The following is a 17,150-nucleotide window of genomic DNA, read 5'->3' on the forward strand; positions in this document are numbered from 1 at the left end:
ATAGTTGCAAATCCGTTTTGCGAAGGTGAACGTTTAAGGAATCTGATATTCCTTTTTTTAAAGGTGTAACTGAATACAATTCCTGACAATGGCACTGTTTTAGCTGATTTCTTTTATAAACAAATTTTACAGAATTGTTTCTATTTAGATTTTTTTCTTCACTCCATAAGCTCAAAATCCAAAAAGAAAGCTTTCAGCTACTAGCTGTAAATTTGATAGGGGCAAGCTCACAATAGGTTAAAATAATAATAATAATAATAATTTTAGAGCATGATGTCACGCTCATGCTTGGATATAACATTCAACTTCAAATAAAATAAATCCACTTTTTTTCTTTCTTTTACATCAGATTTTGACCATTGTTTTGTATAGTAGTCATTGGTTATGGTGTTATTCTGTGTCAATGAAATTGTGCAGATACATAGGACACCTTACCTACGACTGCGTCTCCACCTCTTCCAGGTGCGTAACTGAGACGCACCTGGAGACTGACTGCACCTGTTAAAAAAAAGAAAAAAAGAGGAAGACAGAACTCTGCCTACACGTAATGCCTGTCAGCAGCTCTAAGTAATCATCCTTCCAAATATGTGGGTGCTTTATCCGTGTTGTGATCTGACATGGTGTGACTTAAATTACGCGCAATGAACGTTCCATGGGGTTTACTGACGGTTTTGAGTCTGGTGTGCAACACTGAGTCGAGGTGCTCACCGACCAGCTATTACAAAAACTGCTGGATTCGACGGTTCCCGGGTGTTTTCATCGACATCGAGGAATCTCAAAGAAGAGGAGCGCAGCTGCTTAAGTTTTACCAAGAGGAGACCGCGCTGGAATGTAGCCGCACATGCTGCCTTACCAGAAATTGTGAGTTATTTTTCTGTCATATCGTTATGTTAATTGGGAAACGGTGCATGTGATTCTATTAATCTTGACCCCATGCATTCCAATCTGACTGATTATCTTCCCTGCTTCCCATAGTTTCCTGTAATCTGGCCATATTTCATTATGAAACCGCTCAAGAAAACGCGAACTGCTTCCACTTGCATTGTCCCACACTGGAGAGCTGCATCCTGAGTCTCAAAGGCAACGTTGTACTCTATAATGTCACAAAGGGTAAGTCACCGCAATTTCTCATAGCCTAACAGTTTATCATTCATGGAGTCTGGATTTCTGTTCATTCATGCATTCATTCAGCAGATTGTAGAATCCCCTTGATTATGCATTTTGAATCATATTCTTCTTATATCGCCATGCAGAACTGGTTTACAGTTTTGTCGCTTGCAAACAGTTGTCAGTTTTTTAATATTAAGTACCATCATTTGTGAAGTCCCCATATTCTTTGAAACCTTATGCTGAGATTCAGAAGTCAAAGATCATTTGATTTCATAACCAAGTAGTATTTGATAAGGAGAGGTCGGCTACTCTTCCTTTGTATTTACTGACCTGTTGCCAGGTAACCCGTTTATCATTCTCTTTAGCATTTTATTCTGGTATTTGGGTCATCCATAAATGTACCACAAAAAGTAGGAAAATTTGTGTTTGGTCAATTATTTCTTTGCTGTAACAGCGTTTCTTGGCAGTATATCTTATTCAGTTGGAAAACCTGTTTATTTCTGTTTTTGTAAGGAAAATGTATCTGTGGGATGAGCAGCAGAGCTGAATATGTGGGCTGTGCTTTGCAGATCTTCTCAGCCAATCTCAACAGCTTAAACTCTTGTTTTGAGCTTCTGGTACATGATAGGATTGTAGGGTCAAAGTATGGAGAAGACATGGAGAACATTTTTGTGATTACTGCACTGATAAGCTATCAGCTTCTGGTAAGCAAGTATGATGTGTAGGGTGACCTCACAAAAATGGGAAAAAAACAAACAAACAAACAAAAAAAAAAACAAGACTTGTCATCACTGGAGACAATCTGAATGGAAAGCTGGTGCCTAGGATGAGGTACCTGTTAGCTTGGTTCTTTCACATGCTACTGAGGCCTCTGTTTATCCACTGACTCAGCCATTGTCTATACCTATTTATTCCAATGCAGGGACACAAACCCTCTGTTTGTTAAATGAATAACTTGTTTAATTGCCAATAGTCTTGTTTCTCCAGACTTTAATGACCCAATCCAATGAACAGCACTAGAGTCTATAGAAAATAAGCTGTTTAGCTTGACAGAGAAGATTAGGTAAGTTCTAGATGCAACCCACATGTTTGCCTCTGTTGCTCATTCCACAAATTTTCCTTACACATGTGGCAACATTTAAAAAAAAAAATAAACAAGTTTTCTAGCGGTATAAGGTTCTTGCTGAAAAGCATTAAGCAAAGAAATAATTGACATTTTTTCTTACGTTTTGTGCTTAGTCTATATACAATCATTCATCACTGTTAAATCATGTTTCAGTACATGCAGAACAAAAACTCATTAGGCTCATCAACATCTTCATGTTTCAGGTGTGGATCCTGACCTGTTGGTGTTTGGAAAATACTTCACATCTAACGTCCGTGTGTTACCCCATCACTATGGTAGAGTCAACATCTCCGATCTGTTGCCTTCAGACAAGCGGCAGTTCATCCATCCACCTGCTGTGCTGCCTCTGACCTCTGTACCTTCAGGCAAACCCTCAACTTCAGCGAGAAGAGTGCACAGGACCACGACACAACAGAGCCCCTCTCAGCCTAAAACAGTTTCTACAACTGGAAAAACTCCACCAACCTCAGGAAACCATGCACAGACAACAAGGCCGACCCCATCTCCTACTTCTAGCTTTACTTCCCTTCATCCCTCCACCATTGTTACCACTTTTGGCCATCATGAGCCTGAGACGCCTCCTGCCTATTCTAGCACAAACACAGAGCCTTCCTCATCCATGCCAACCCCTCATCACACTACCACCCTCCCTCAGTTGGCCAACAGCCTTTCAACTGCCACAACTCTTATGAGAGACACAGAAAGCAGCAAACAGGCCAATGACACCAACATCGGCTTAGGGAGGAACCACACTGCAGGCAGCGAGGGAGTCGGTGGTGAGGACCCCGTAGTGGAGCTGGGACCTGGCTGGCATGTGGCTGCCCACACTTTATTGGTTGCAGTTGTCATTTGTGTCACAGTCCTGCTGAGCTGCTGCTGCTCTGTTCTGCTGGTGGTAAGCTGGAGGGGTCAGAGGAAGAGGATGGGACGCTACCGTACGTCATGGAGAGGGAAAAAAGCCTCCATGCGCCTGATTAAGTATGTGCTGGTCAGAGAGAACCCCTGAACAGGGGGACAAGGAGAGAATGATGACAGGACGGACATTTAGTTGGTTTTTCACTGTTTTTTTTTTATGAAGAAATACACTAATTTCTCGACAGTAGCCACATGAGAATCATTTTCAGTAATATGCTTTGTACTGATTTGCTGTGATTGGATAAAAAGGAAAAATTACAAGGCAGAGACTTGATGTTTAGATGAGACTACAAAAAAAAAAAAAAAAAAAAGGAAAAAAGCTGCCACAGCTTGGGTTTCATTTTCACCTAATGTGCTTTAGACACAAGAGCAGTCTACATCTTCAAGAAAGTGACTGTCCTTTTGCCCAAACTACATTTTTCTGTACTTTACTGTTCATGCCAAACTTTTAAAACATTGGCTAGTTGTCTATATCGCTCTTAAGAGCACTTAATGGCTGCAACTCAAGCGTGGTACAGATCATCCAGTGTTAAAGCATCCTGCACATCTCCTCACTGTGTTGGGTTGCCCCTGACCTAAAAGTGGACAAACCACAAACACACTCAAAAGTAAAGGACTGTTAAACAGCCTGCAGCTCAAAGCGTCCTTTCACCAAGGAGCTGCTCTGAGATCTGACAAAGACAAGAGTGGGATGTGGAAAGATGGGTTGGAAACTCTGTGAATGAGGCTCTGATAAAAGTACACACCGACTTCATTTAACAGTCATTAAAAACAGCTTACATCATTCTTTTTTTATTGTCATTAAACTCCACCTCATATGAAGCTGCCATTATCTGCTGTAATTGCTTATTTTGAGTCCCAAAAATCTTAAGTTAACATATAAAAATGTTTGCAACTTCAAAGGAACCTTATTGATGTTGCTCACCGTCATTATGTAAATAGATTTACTTGTATATTTGCTATATTACAGGTTGAGCACTTTCTTGACGGCCTCCTTGTACTGCAGCATGCTGCTCTCATTCTCTCCTTCGTTCTTCAGCCTTATGACAGAGTCCTTATACTCCTGCACCTCTTGTCTTCCCAGCAGCTGCTCTCGCATTTCCTCGCAGTCTCCCTCTCCGGCTGCTTTCATGCGAAACAGCGTGTCCAAGATATTCTTTTGGGACGGGCTGTCCTCCCAGCTATACTCCTCCATGTCTGCTACGGTCTTCTCAGCCTCCCACGCCTCAGTTTTCTAAAATATAAGAAAAACATAACATTTAATCTTCATATATTGAAGGAAAATTTACTCTGTTTTACTTGAAAATTAGACCACAGAAACAGCTTTTGTTATTCAAGCTCCAGCTTAACTGTAAAAAATAATACTGGGTGTAAACAAAAACACAGTTCAACTCAAATCAACCCTTTTTTATGCTTCTCTCCCAATGAAAAGTATTTCTCCATATGTAGCTCTTTGTGCTGCCTGTGTAGCTAACCTCACATTCCTTGGACAACAATAGGATCCATTATGCAGCGGCTTGACGCCAAACAGTGACCGGACCTCAGTTCTGCAGGTGTTTGAGCTTAATGACCATTATTACTTCTCTACATATAGAATCCTGTCTGAACTAAGTCCAGGTCCCAGAGAATGGAAAACATAGGATACTTTATTGGCCTTACAGATCCTACATATTTTGTATTGTGCCACACTAAGACTTAGGCTGCACTGTTTTATCTTTACTGGGAAATGTAGTCATGTTTGTTTTTATTGCAATATAAAAAAGATGAAGTCCTGTCATAACACCACTCCATGAATCTATCAGGAAGCATTTTGTTCAACAGACAATATATGTGATCAATTGCCAGTAGACAAAAGGCCACTTGTGTTTTTGACTGAGCTTATGTCCCCTCTAAACATTTTTTCCTTAGAGAACAAGTTTTGGGCATGAGGGTAAACACCCCTCCATGTTGGGAAAAGGTTTGAGCGGTGAGCCCCAACACTGGCCTGGATTAACACACATTGGAATTAGGAGGCAAGGTCCGTCTCTCCCTAGTGCGGAGATATTATCACCTCAGTGCCTCTTAACAACTGGCCTCTTTGTGGGCTAGCGTTACAGCTTGATCACTACACTACTCTCACATCGTCTAACAGCCTGCTGGACAAGCACTGTGCCTTCCATTGTGTGTCCAAAAGGGCAACGGACACTGTTGTGCTTCCTGGCACCTTTTCTCAGCTCAGAGAGTTTTCTTTAATGTGGCTAAGTCATGACTGGAAGAGCTGCTAAAGGCAGAGGTTGCATAACAAGGGGAGTCATTTTCTTTTATCTGGCTGACTGTAAATCCATTCGGACAGTGTCTGGGCAAATGACCCGGTGGCAGACCTCTCTGATGTGGCATGGCTGGCTTAATGTGAATGAGTATCAGGGTCAATACCTGATAGGAGAGTCTGTTTTCAAGTCATCTGTGGGGAAATGTCAGCTGGACAATGCTACTGTTTGGTAACCTTCTGCCCATTCAACTCTGATATCTCTTTAATGCAGTGATTCCCAACCCTAGTCTTCAAGACCAGCTATTCTGACAGCATTAGATGTTTCCCATCTGATTAAAATTACATGGACCTCTAACAAGCTCTGCCCAAGTTTGCTATTGAGCCAAACATTGTCTGAAGGACAGCGAACCTTGAGGACCAGAGTTGGGGATCCCTGCCCTAATGAGTTTAAACTCAGATCACATAGCAAAATAGACGAGAAATCCCCTGGTAAATATCAATGATGGTCTTACATAATAAGTTATTTTCCAAAATTTTAATTTGCACCACTGTGCAAATTCAAGCCACTAAATTAACTGGCATGTGTCAAACTCAAGGCTCGCAGGCCACGTCTGGCCAGTGAATGAATTAGTTTTGGCCCGCATGACCGTATCTAATAAAAACCTAGCAGAGCTCTTAGATCCAAAGACTCTGGTCAACTAGTCCAGACCAGAGTCCAGACTAAACATGGAGAAGCAGCATTTAGCTGTTATGCTGCAAACAAATGGAACAAACTGCCAGTTGAGATTAAATTTTCCCTGAATGTAGACATCTTTAAATCCAGGTTAAAAACATTTCTTTTCTCATGCGCCTATGCATGAAATCTGCACGGAAACTTTTTAACTTATCTTGCTTTTAATCATTTTAATGTAATTTATTATTTTATTGTGATTATCTGTTGATGCCTTTTACTATTTCTAAATATCTGTAATGCCTTTGTTTTATGTAAAGCACTTTGAATTGTCCTGTACATGAAATGTGCGATACAAATAAACTGCCTTGCCTTGCCTAATCACTATCAGAGCTGGCCCGGTGATAGTGTGCATGCAACACTATATTACTACAAGTCCCACAATGCACTGCCAGTGTGTCAATCACAGGCTCACGAGTATGCACCTCGCTTGTTCTCTAGCAGCCTGATGGAACTACTCATCTTTGTCAACAACCCCTCTCCCCGAAAAATGACAAAAGGAAAAGTAGACTTTGAAAACAGAGAAGAGAATGTGTTTGATATGAAATACAAAGCTGCGTGTCTTCTGTGTGGAGACAGTGAGGTTTTAATGAAAGAAAACGCAAGAAAACGGCTTAAAAAAGGAAGCACCACGACAGACACAAACATCTAGACTGGAAACAAAGTTTCCAAAAGGTATAGGAGTTTTTAACCCTTTAGGTGCCAGTTTTTTTAAAGTTTAAAGGGAGACTGTAAGGGAGAATAAACCTTGAATATGAACCAAATTTTATGATGGCAGTAAGATCACTCATCTAAGTTCCTACTGTCGCTTCATGTAGAAAACTGACCTTCAATGCAGTTTAATTTATTGCATCTCTTCTCTTTCTATTACAGGGCAATTGATTTTTCAAATGAGGGAATTTTTTTTGTCTTTTTGCCTGTAGAAAATGTTTTCACTTGAAATTACTCTGAAAAAGAAAAATGCATATAGAGCCATTAGAAGTAAATGTAATGGATTTGAACACCTTTTTTAATGATAAATGTTGTTTTTATAGGCAATAACTAATAAGTTCTGTTAGTTCCAGGTTCAGTATGTGCAAAAAGGTCATTTTAAAAAAGCATTTAATAAACATTGAACCAGTCTGGCCCTCAACTTGTTCCAGTTTTTTCATTTTGGCCCACTGTGTATTTGAGTTTGACACCCCTGGGCTATACAAAATAATACAGCTGCAATCATCAATGATCACAGTCTACATGTAAACTATTTACATCTGTTAATCGCACTACAAGACATACATCATACATAAACTGCCACATAGCTAACAAGAACATGGACACAATGGGATATTAATTGCCGAAATTTTCATCACAGTGATACACCAAGCAGAAAGTTTGTCAATTTAGACTGAAGAAGTGAAGCCACGTCACATGGTGTCCCAGACGAAAATGTTGTACAGCTCTGTTTCTTAGCCTCGTGGATGCTGCGGGGCAGTGACGGCCCCAGAGTTTAAAGGTCAGAAAGTTATGTAATGTGTCTTTAACAGCACCACATCACGTGCCAGCACCTGAAATCAACACACTGTCTGTTTTGAGCATGAACCAAAGAAGGCTTGTTTATAAAAGGGTTAGATGATTTCCCACTTTATAAAAAAAATATATATACAGTTAAGGACACAAATATCTTTCATAAATTAGTGACTTTGATAAAATAAATTCATGTTTTATTTCACCATGTTTAAAAGTTTCTGGAGGATTTTGATCCTTCCTGGGGTCTCTGAAGAGATACATGAACTATGTTTGTAAGATAACAGAAAAAAACAGCTTAATGGGAAAAATTCTAATTAATTAAGAGATTAGAAGATTAAAAAAAAAAATTAAAAAGCTTTTTTTAGATAACTGCAAAAACACAAACTTGAATATTTTTTAACACAGCAAAGTAGCTGAAGTTTATTAAATCTTGTAAAAGCCCAGCAGGCCATGTGAGGCCATTATTTTTTTATTTCTTTTACTCCTTCACAACAAGAGTGCAGTGCATGAGATAAGGTGTCATTATGTATCTGATCTCGAAAGCAAAGGGTGAAAACACAACGTGACAGTGCAACACGGTGGCTACAAGTAATGCCAGCGAGCAGCTGGCCTTTAAATGAATGGATGCTTGTTGAAAGAACACAAAAAGGTCACAGAACAAAAAACTTCAGTAGATGTACAAAAAAAATCACATTTACCCCAGCAAACGCCTAAAAGAGATGCTTAACAGTAAGGTGCAGGCCCAAGAGGGATCTTCAAATCAGTGGTCGTTTAGTAAAGTAAAGCCCCGTTTAGACCTGGCATTGGCATGTCCCAGCTGATCTGACCTCCAGAGGACAGCAAACATATAAGTATTCTCACACTCCATCGACTGAGGACACATACAGATGCAATCAGTCAGAAGACACCAAAACCCCAAATTATGCTTATAATTCAGACAAGACGATAACTGTTGAATTTACATCATGCCTGGGCGAAAAGATAATAAGGGAACTGGTGTGTAAAAAAAAAAAAAAAAATCCTTTTAACTTTCTATGCTGACTCTACTCTCGAATTCACTCCCTAAAACTATCTGTGAATGCTCTGACCTGACATAACCAATCTTCTCAGAGCAGCTTTTAATAATAAATTTGATCTATTTTTTTTTTTAAGATCTTAATTGGTACCTTAAGTAATGATTTATGCAATTGTGTTTTTTAATTGCATTTTGTATTCTTGATTTTCTTGCTTGTAAAGCATCTTTGAGTGTCTTGAAAAGCGCTTTCTAAATAAGATGTATCATTATTAAATATTTTGACAAGAATGCCAGACAGAACTTTGCAAATTTAGTCCCTAGTTAAGGTAACTTTACAAAACATCACAAGTTATTTTACTTGCACAGGACTGTCATTCTCAGTGTCATGTCATACTGGAAAGATACAGGTTTAATAATTGCCCGTGTTGTCATACTCTAACAAATCATAACAGCCAGCTATTAAGTCCTTGTTTACATCCAACAACTAAGACTGGATATTAGGCAAGTTTAAATAAAAAAAAAATAGTAGCTCAGCTGACTGTATGACGTAAACTCCAGTTTAATTACACATATATAACTGAGATCTGATCACAAGTGACCACACAGATAGAGGTGCATCCTAATCCCAGTTGTGAACAAACGTACCTGCCGATGGCTCTTCCAGGACAGACGTTAATACCAGGACTAACAGGGTGTAAAAGCCCTGCTCATGCTTCAGATTGGCACTAACAATAGTTAAGCAGACACTTCAGAAAAAAGTCCTACTTACCCAAGACTCGTGGTAGAGAACAGTAAGCAGGTACATGGCGTAGTTGTAGTTCTGCTGCCTCAGTGGGCAGCTGGTAGAAAAAAAAGAAAAAAGCTTTAGAGCATTTGTTAATTTTTCTTTCTACTGTGTGTTTTCAGGAGGCATTGTTTACCTGTCAGCTGTAATTGTGAGGATATCTGTATCTTTGGAGTATCTTTGCCCAACAAGTTTGAGCATTTTCTTCTTCGCGTGGTCATCCAAGTTCAAACTGGACAGCTTTACCTTGGAGGACGATGACATGAGGTTATTCAATTGTTTTGGCACAAAATACTTTCACATTAAGCTCTGTGGTGTAAAGAGAAAAAAGGACGTCTCTTTTTATAATTTAGGAATAAGAACGACAGCTAAACTGAGAACAATTTTTGTTTTCTAACCTTTACGAAGCTTTGACTTTGATTTATTTTATAGTTTTTTTCAGGTGAAATCACACTATTTATTTACACTGTGGCCCAGAATCACTTTAAACCCTTGGCAGAGATGATAGAAAAAAAAGATTATGCAGTGATTACATTGTTTTTTCATGGCTTCGACTTATCAGTTCAGACATCACATCACAGATACATCTGTGTGTAATGCAGTCTATATGCAACCTGCTCAGAGGTCACAAGCGAGTTGGCACACATATGTACCAGATATGGTAAAGTGGTTGAGTGTGTTGCTTCTGGAACCGTGTGACCAGCTTAAATCAGCTTGTGCCACAGAGCGTGTTCAAGTATTTCCATCAGCATCCATCGACGCCGTCAGCTCGTTTTAAAAAGCAAGTAAATAAAAGAAACTTTTTTATGCATTTTCATGACTAATTCACTTTCTTTCAATATAAAAAGTATGGGCTTAGTCCACTTGTTCTGGATTTGGTATTTCACTGTGTGAGATTTGCTCTCCAATCTATCTTCCAGCCTAATCCACCTGGATTAATTTCTAATTCCTACCTTGCTGATATAATCTAAGGCAATGTGTCAAGAGCAGATGGCTGGTGATTAACGGCAAAAATGACACACTTCCGCCTGGAAAAACGGCAAATTTGTCAAAAACTGTTTACTTTGTATCTGTATTACAACATGTGATTTCTTTTAACTCTTCACCTGTTCGAAGAAGCCTCGACCACTAGGTTAAAAACCAGATTAAAGCCAAAATGACAGAAACATTTTGGCTAGACTTGGCCAGCTAAGGGACTTCTCAACCACATTACATAAATTATTATGCTTGTTCTAACCTCTACATCATCAGTTCTGCGAGTCTGATAACCAGTGGATGAATCTGTTATTCTGAATATAACTAATTACATATTAAATCTGTCAGGTTCTTTAAATTCTTTTCATATAACACAACAGTACATATTTTTAATGGGTTCTTGCTGGCATGTGTTTTGTATGTATTACCATGTAGGACTCCAGACTGATGGGGGGGGTTGCATATGGATGGATTAGTGGTGAAGGAGGGGATTAAGAGGAATATTAAAATGTCTCAGCAAATATGCCAATGCTAAACTGTTTTGTAGTGGGCTCTTTTTTCCCCTAAATAAATAAAATCAAAACATTTCCTGTGCCCAAAACATTCCAAAGACATTAAAGAGTGACCCAAGAACTACAACAAAGCCAAACCACATTTAAGTTTATACGGGACTAATCTCTCTGTAGACTTCTTCCTTAGGTTTCAGAATGAACGTCTCTATAGATAAATCGTCATCTGGTCGTCGTATATCCCTGTAAATCTCTAATCTCAAGTTCTGTGTCAGGTTTCTCCTCATTTGTTGTTCTATACCTTCACATAACCCAGTTAAAGTCAGGCCAGTTTTAAAACCTCAGTTTAAGACTTTTCCACATAAGGAGCTGAAAACAAATGCGAAAGCTGGGACACTCACTCTGAGGTGAACAATACGAGCTGAGGGGTTTCTGATGGAGGGGCCAGCAGACACGTAGTCCGTGCTCTCAACTTTAACTGGGAAGTGCTCATCGCATTTAGCGTCACTGTCCAAGGCGGACGGCCACTCAGTACAGAAAGCTAAAAGCAGAAAAAGAAGTGTACATGTAAACTTAACAAGGCAGTTTTAAGGAAACAAGATTAATTATACTATTTATTAATAACCCAAAGAAACAAACCACTTTCGTCTCAACAACCAAACTAAGAGCTTACGTTTCAGAGCTTCACAGTGCTTCTTGATGGCTGCGGGCGTCAAATGCAGAAAGTTTGGTATCTGAAATACGATCAGTGAGAGGTAAATGTTCACAAACCTCAGTATATCAGAGCTCAAATCAAATGTGCATACGAAGAAACAATGAAATATGCTTTATTAGAGAAGTCCTGAGCAATTATTTCAGACTTCATGGTGACTAGCTTTGAATGAGCACAAATTCATCCATGAGCCAATTTCACACATGAACCCGTTCAGACTACGTTTAGACAATTTATACCAGCCTTTCTCCGTAGTTGCTGTTCACATAAATAAGCACTTCATCGAGGGAGAATTTATGCTGCTTTCACAGCTGCAAATGTGGCATATAACAATAACAGGGATGGACAAATGACGGTCCGTCTGGAGGGCAAAGGAAGCAAAAGGTGGTGCAAAGAAATACACTGTAATCAGTGTTTTTTTCCCTTACAACAGGTCAGCATGTGAGGCTCTTGATGACTGATAGTGTTTATATGAGTATCACAATATAGACACAGAAGTGAGGAGGGAGTGGGGAGCTGCAAAGAAGTCAGCAGAAAAGATAATGACACGACTTTTACCAGCTCTTCCTCTTCTCACTGAGAGGCAGCAGATGCTCCAGAATATTTACAGCTGCATTTGCACGTTGTTTCGCCCGCTGAGGATCAGCAGATCCGATGCTACTGCTCTGGAGTATCTCTAAAACACCCCAGGGCTCCAGAATGTGTACAAACAGCTAAATATATTGTTACATTTCCCATAGGAACGCACTCAATGACTACATTAACGTTCAGTGCTTAACATCATGGCCCAACAAATTTAAATGTAAATAAAGCTCGTCAGTTTCAGGGCAAAGCTGATGCACCATAACCTGGCCACACTAGATAAGTAGTTCCCAACCTATTTTCCCTGATGACCCCCTTCATGCAACTACCAAGAAGCTGTGGACCCCCCACCCAGCCATGTGTTTAAACCATGCTTGGTTTTTTTGCTTTCATTAGCTGCTTCTCACTGTGAATGCCAAAGCCAAAGTTAAACCTTACCCTTTTACCTTTTTTTTTCTTTTTTAAATTAAAATAAGGACATCATCTGCACTGTGGCATTTTCCAGACATGTCTTATTAATGAAATGGGGCAATGTTCATGTTTTCAGGCTCCCAAAACACTGGTTCCACGTTAAAGAAACACCCAAATTATAAAAACTTAAGCAAATACACCTCAATTCAGGTCTGTGATGAGGCCCTAATTTAAATCACACTGGCTCTGAACAATCAAAGCCTCTGAGACCCCCTGTGCTCTTTGGAAGACTCCCTTAGGGGTCCAGGGAGGCTCAATATCAGCCTCTGCTATGGTGATTTTGTGTGTGAATTAGCCTCCTGGTGTTTTTCTAGAACATTGTGATATGAGAATTGAACAGATTGAGACCTAGTATCATATATGGATCACTTCCACATGCCACAAGCATGAACTGCTGCAATCATGTTAACAGACAAACATCCATGACAGTTATAGGTTGATCTAAAATATAAACAGCTCTTCAGAGACATCTGACTAGACATGATATTAAATAACACCCCGTTCAAACTTTTAACTGCTCCTATCCACCACTTTTTGATTTAATACAATAGTATGTGCTTGTTAGCATGATATGAATATTTGCTGTATTAAATTGGAAAAGAGGGAAAATTCTTTTTGATACTAAAATAATAGTCCCCTCACTCTCTCTCTTTTATTATGCCTTATGTGTGTATTTATGGACCCAAGTCTGTTTAATAACTTTTAACTGAACTGAATAATATAAATATTAGGAAATGCAATAAAAAAAGAAGCTATGTAAAGAAAAGTTATACTTGCTGTGAGCAACAAAGGATATAAGTCAGAGAAGAAGGGAAACTGCATAAGTGACTTTAAATTATGTGAGAAACATGTCAAATGATCATTTATTAAGTAGTTTCTAAGCTACAGCCAAACAGAGCAACTTAAACAGCACAGCACTGTGAAAGTGAACTAAACAGATATGACATAATGCCAGTCTTTGAGGGAGATGCAGAGACTGTCCATAACTGTACCTAAGCCTCTTTATCATGCTATGCTGCACACTGGATTTGAAATTTATTATTTCAGATAAAAAAAAAAAAATAAGGAAAGTTCTTCTAGATGTATTTTTTGCAGGCTTTGGATGGATTAAAATGTCTGCTATAGATCCTTTTCTGGGTCAACCATAATTATATTAATGTTCCCTATAGCAGCTGAAACATTCAAACAGCAGGAGATAAAGCTAATGACACATGCCTTAAAGCTGTGCATTACTAATTTTGTTTTAAGGCGAAATCCTGTAATGGCCCCTTTTAACACAATGAAGTTTCTCATTCATTCATTAATACACTCTCTCCTCTCACATTCTCAATTTTCCAACCCCTCCCTTGCTTATCTGCTCTTTGCCCTTTTACATATTTGTAACAGATACAGGCACACTTACACTGCCTGGCCCCCCCAAAATAAATAAATAAATCACCATCTGGATTTAACTAAGCAAATAAGTATGAGCCTTCTACTGGATAATTACTGCATGGGTGATTATCTTTCAGCTGGCAACAAGTTATTCATCGGGCTCAAACTGTGAAAGAGTGGTTCAGGGAGCAGGAGACATCAACTTCACGCATGGATTGGCTACCACAGACTCCAGACCTGAACCCCATTGAAAATCTTTGGGATGTGCTGGAGAAGGTGGTCGGACTCTTCCATCATCAATACAAGATCTTTGTAAAATAATTAATACAACACTAGATGGAAATTAATCTGAAAAAGCTCATTGACAGAATTCCACAGCGAATGCTGCTGTAATCAAAGTTAAATGTGGTCCAACAAAATATTAGTGCATGTAACTTTTTTTTTTTTTTTTTGTGGCAAAATTTTATTTTCAGGCCAGACAGTGGATTATGCAGTAAAATGGATGTGAAATAGAAACTAAATGAGTAAAAAAAAAAAAGGTAAACAGCCCCCATAAATCAAAGAGAATTTTTACAATGATCTAGATAAAAATATTCATTACTATGAATTTAGCATACACTGGTTTTAAACGGCATGTGAGCAACATGGAAAATAAAATCCCCTTGATCCTTTGAGTAAATAATATTATATAAGACACATAATTATATAAAACATATTTCTGGAACCAAAGTAAACTTCTTAAATGTCTCATTAGTGACATGAGATTGGAGAGAGGTGCATCTATGAGTTACGACTTTAAAAGTATTATATTTTAAGCATTAAACATGAGTGAGCCATGTCCACCGGTTAGCTCGGCACAGCAGTCTGAGGGAATGAAATAAATATTGTTAGACCGCCCGGCAGAGTTCCAGCTGTGACGAGTGTAAGTAGTGGATCTGCAAGTGGCTTGAGTCCAGATGGAGCAGCTGGTGTCTGGACACAGCAGCTCAGTAATCAGGACGCAGAGGTGGCTGCGACAATCATGCAGCAGAGCAAAAAGTGCTTCATCAACATTGCAAGAGCCTTAGCTAGCTACAATTAATTTAGCATGTAATGATGACTATTAGGCTGTAAATCCAGATATACTGATCCAAAAGACACGGCAAACCTTAAAGATCTGATTGGTTTTAACACACAACCATTGAACCACTTTAACTAATTTTTTGTTTTGTTTATTTTCCCCTAAAACTACATCCGATAAGACAATAAAAGTGACCTTAATTAGCTCCAAGTTGCCCTTCTTTTCTGGGGGAACCCCTCCTTTCACAGGGTAGCCCATCCTGACAGGGAGGGGGACAGCGTTTGGCCTGAATGGCGCTGGAGCAGGATAAACTGCGGTCCAGTCCTGATCCACTGGCATCTTTGCTGTCCTAGGCTCCCCTGGCTGAAGTGTCAAACACAAGGGCAAAAAAGCTGTTTTATTATTGAAAAAATAATGGAAAAAAGTAAGGTTTTTCAGTGGAAATGCAAATCTTGTCAGAGTAGACAAATATAAATATAGGAGGTAAGCTGTAAACTTACATCTCTTCTGGGTCTTCTGCCAAGCGGTCCTCTACTGCCTCTATCTGGAAAACCTAAAATTGAAAATAAATTAAATACCATATCTCCAGCTTTATGTTTTAATTTTTTAAACGATTTACAATTGAAAGTAATACCATCTGTCTAGGTATCAGTTTCATTTCCCTCTTGACGTGGACATGTGGACCCAAACTATGCCAGCAATATGCACCCGGTTCATAAATGATCAAATACAAAATTTTTTCAAATACAGAGAAACAAAATCCTTTATAAGTCTTTTTGTTGCTAAATCATCTTAAGTATTTATCAAGCAAATGCACCAACTGTTCCTTAAGCAAACCTTTTAAAAATACTTCTGTGTGTTCAGTTTAATATAGTGTCTATTAAATTATTATAGAAGGCTATACAGAGGCTGGTAAAACAGTTAAAAGAAGATAACCCCTTCTATCATACAGCTGTCGTTCCTTTCACTGCTATCAGACATGCAAGTTTTTCTGAGATCAATAAATAACTTCTTATGTATCACATATCACTTATGTATCCTCTCTTCGTCTCCATCTCTTTTTATCTAAAGCAAATTTCATTCTCTGGCTTTACTTCGCAGGAAGGACAATAACTTTAAAGTTTTGACACAGTAAACCAATCAGACGGAGGGTATCCGCTCAGCGATAATAAGACTTCTGACGCAGATATATATTCTTTTAAGAAGTTACTTAAGTTTGGGTTTAGATACTAACTCCATGGTTGTATCACCTCAGAACAAATAGTACCTGGGCTTTGGTAATAGCATCTTAGTTAGCTTAGCATGTGTCATCAGTGGTTCTGAACCACCGTAAACTACTGTTCAGCACCTGTGAAACTTACCTTTATTTCCAGATGAAGGATTTACAGACAAAGTGGTTGCATATGTGACTCTGCTCGTTGTTTCCTTAAGTCTGAATCCAGAAATATTCGTTCGACCTAGAGACAAAAACGCCTTGCTTGTGAGTGAAGCCATGTTTTTCCAATGACTACGGAAAGCAGCTAGGGACAATAACAATATTACGAATCTTTCAAAAACGGTCACAGTGCCACCTGCAGATGAAAATCTGTATAGGATTTACTCGTGTTGCGTATTATTAAAGTAGTTGGAACAACTTAAATACAATTTTTAATTGCCATTGGTGGGTTTCGATTTGTTTTCTTTCAGACTTCCGCTGTATTTGGAGGAGCACGACCGCCACTAAAGTATGACCAGCTGGTAGCTCTCCCTCGGCCAGCTGCTGTTTTTTGAAACATGTGGTGCGTTCAATTACACTCGTAAAACTTATGCAGATGTAGGATGTCCAAAAATATGCCTTGTGGCTGTTCTCTATGAATGAACACTCTAAGCAACATCAGTAAAAAGCACAAGCTGGGTTTTGTTTATATTTGTAACACATGTGAAAATTGAGTAGCACAATGTGTAAAGGTATGATGGGAATGTTGGTGACATTTAAGCTGGGTAAAAACAAACAAAATCAAGAAATTGTGCTCTGTTTTGTCTTGTTATTCAGC

General features: G+C 38.9%; 2 protein-coding genes across 2 annotated transcripts; one reads left to right on the top strand and one right to left on the bottom strand.

Annotated features, from left to right (window-relative positions):
* The first annotated feature begins 555 nt into the window (after positions 1 to 555).
* Positions 556 to 3,283, top strand: LOC121647880 (MANSC domain-containing protein 4-like). The gene is made up of 3 exons (XM_041997659.1): positions 556 to 861; positions 976 to 1,110; positions 2,440 to 3,283. The coding sequence occupies exons 1-3, from the start codon at positions 642 to 644 to the stop codon at positions 3,240 to 3,242; spliced, it is 1,158 nt and encodes a 385-aa protein (XP_041853593.1). The 5' UTR covers positions 556 to 641; the 3' UTR covers positions 3,243 to 3,283.
* Positions 3,284 to 3,927: 644 nt separating this feature from the next.
* On the bottom strand, positions 3,928 to 16,826 carry mrps35 (mitochondrial ribosomal protein S35). Its single transcript, XM_041997660.1, has 8 exons — positions 16,479 to 16,826; positions 15,618 to 15,670; positions 15,313 to 15,480; positions 11,592 to 11,652; positions 11,320 to 11,459; positions 9,571 to 9,680; positions 9,420 to 9,489; positions 3,928 to 4,385 (listed from the first exon to the last, which is right to left on the bottom strand). The coding sequence occupies exons 1-8, from the start codon at positions 16,609 to 16,611 to the stop codon at positions 4,116 to 4,118; spliced, it is 1,005 nt and encodes a 334-aa protein (XP_041853594.1). The 5' UTR covers positions 16,612 to 16,826; the 3' UTR covers positions 3,928 to 4,115.
* Between the last annotated feature and the right edge of the window lie 324 nt (positions 16,827 to 17,150).

Source organism: Melanotaenia boesemani, chromosome 10, assembly GCF_017639745.1.
Source record: "Melanotaenia boesemani isolate fMelBoe1 chromosome 10, fMelBoe1.pri, whole genome shotgun sequence".
Taxonomy (NCBI): domain Eukaryota; kingdom Metazoa; phylum Chordata; class Actinopteri; order Atheriniformes; family Melanotaeniidae; genus Melanotaenia; species Melanotaenia boesemani.

What these genes read in the sequence shown, in the direction of transcription:
- LOC121647880 (XM_041997659.1), top strand. Translation starts at nt 642, where the DNA reads ATGAACGTTCCATGGGGTTTACTGACGGTTTTGAGTCTGGTGTGCAAC. An exon ending in ATGCTGCCTTACCAGAAATT is followed by an intron (nt 862 to 975) that starts GTGAGTTATTTT and finishes TGCTTCCCATAG; the next exon opens with TTTCCTGTAATCTGGCCATA. An exon ending in ACTCTATAATGTCACAAAGG is followed by an intron (nt 1,111 to 2,439) that starts GTAAGTCACCGC and finishes TTCATGTTTCAG; the next exon opens with GTGTGGATCCTGACCTGTTG.
- mrps35 (XM_041997660.1), bottom strand. Translation starts at nt 16,611, where the DNA reads ATGGCTTCACTCACAAGCAAGGCGTTTTTGTCTCTAGGTCGAACGAAT. An exon ending in GCAACTTGGAGCTAATTAAG is followed by an intron (nt 11,653 to 15,312) that starts GTCACTTTTATT and finishes ATCGTATTTCAG; the next exon opens with ATACCAAACTTTCTGCATTT. An exon ending in GCACTGTGAAGCTCTGAAAC is followed by an intron (nt 11,460 to 11,591) that starts GTAAGCTCTTAG and finishes TTCTGCTTTTAG; the next exon opens with CTTTCTGTACTGAGTGGCCG.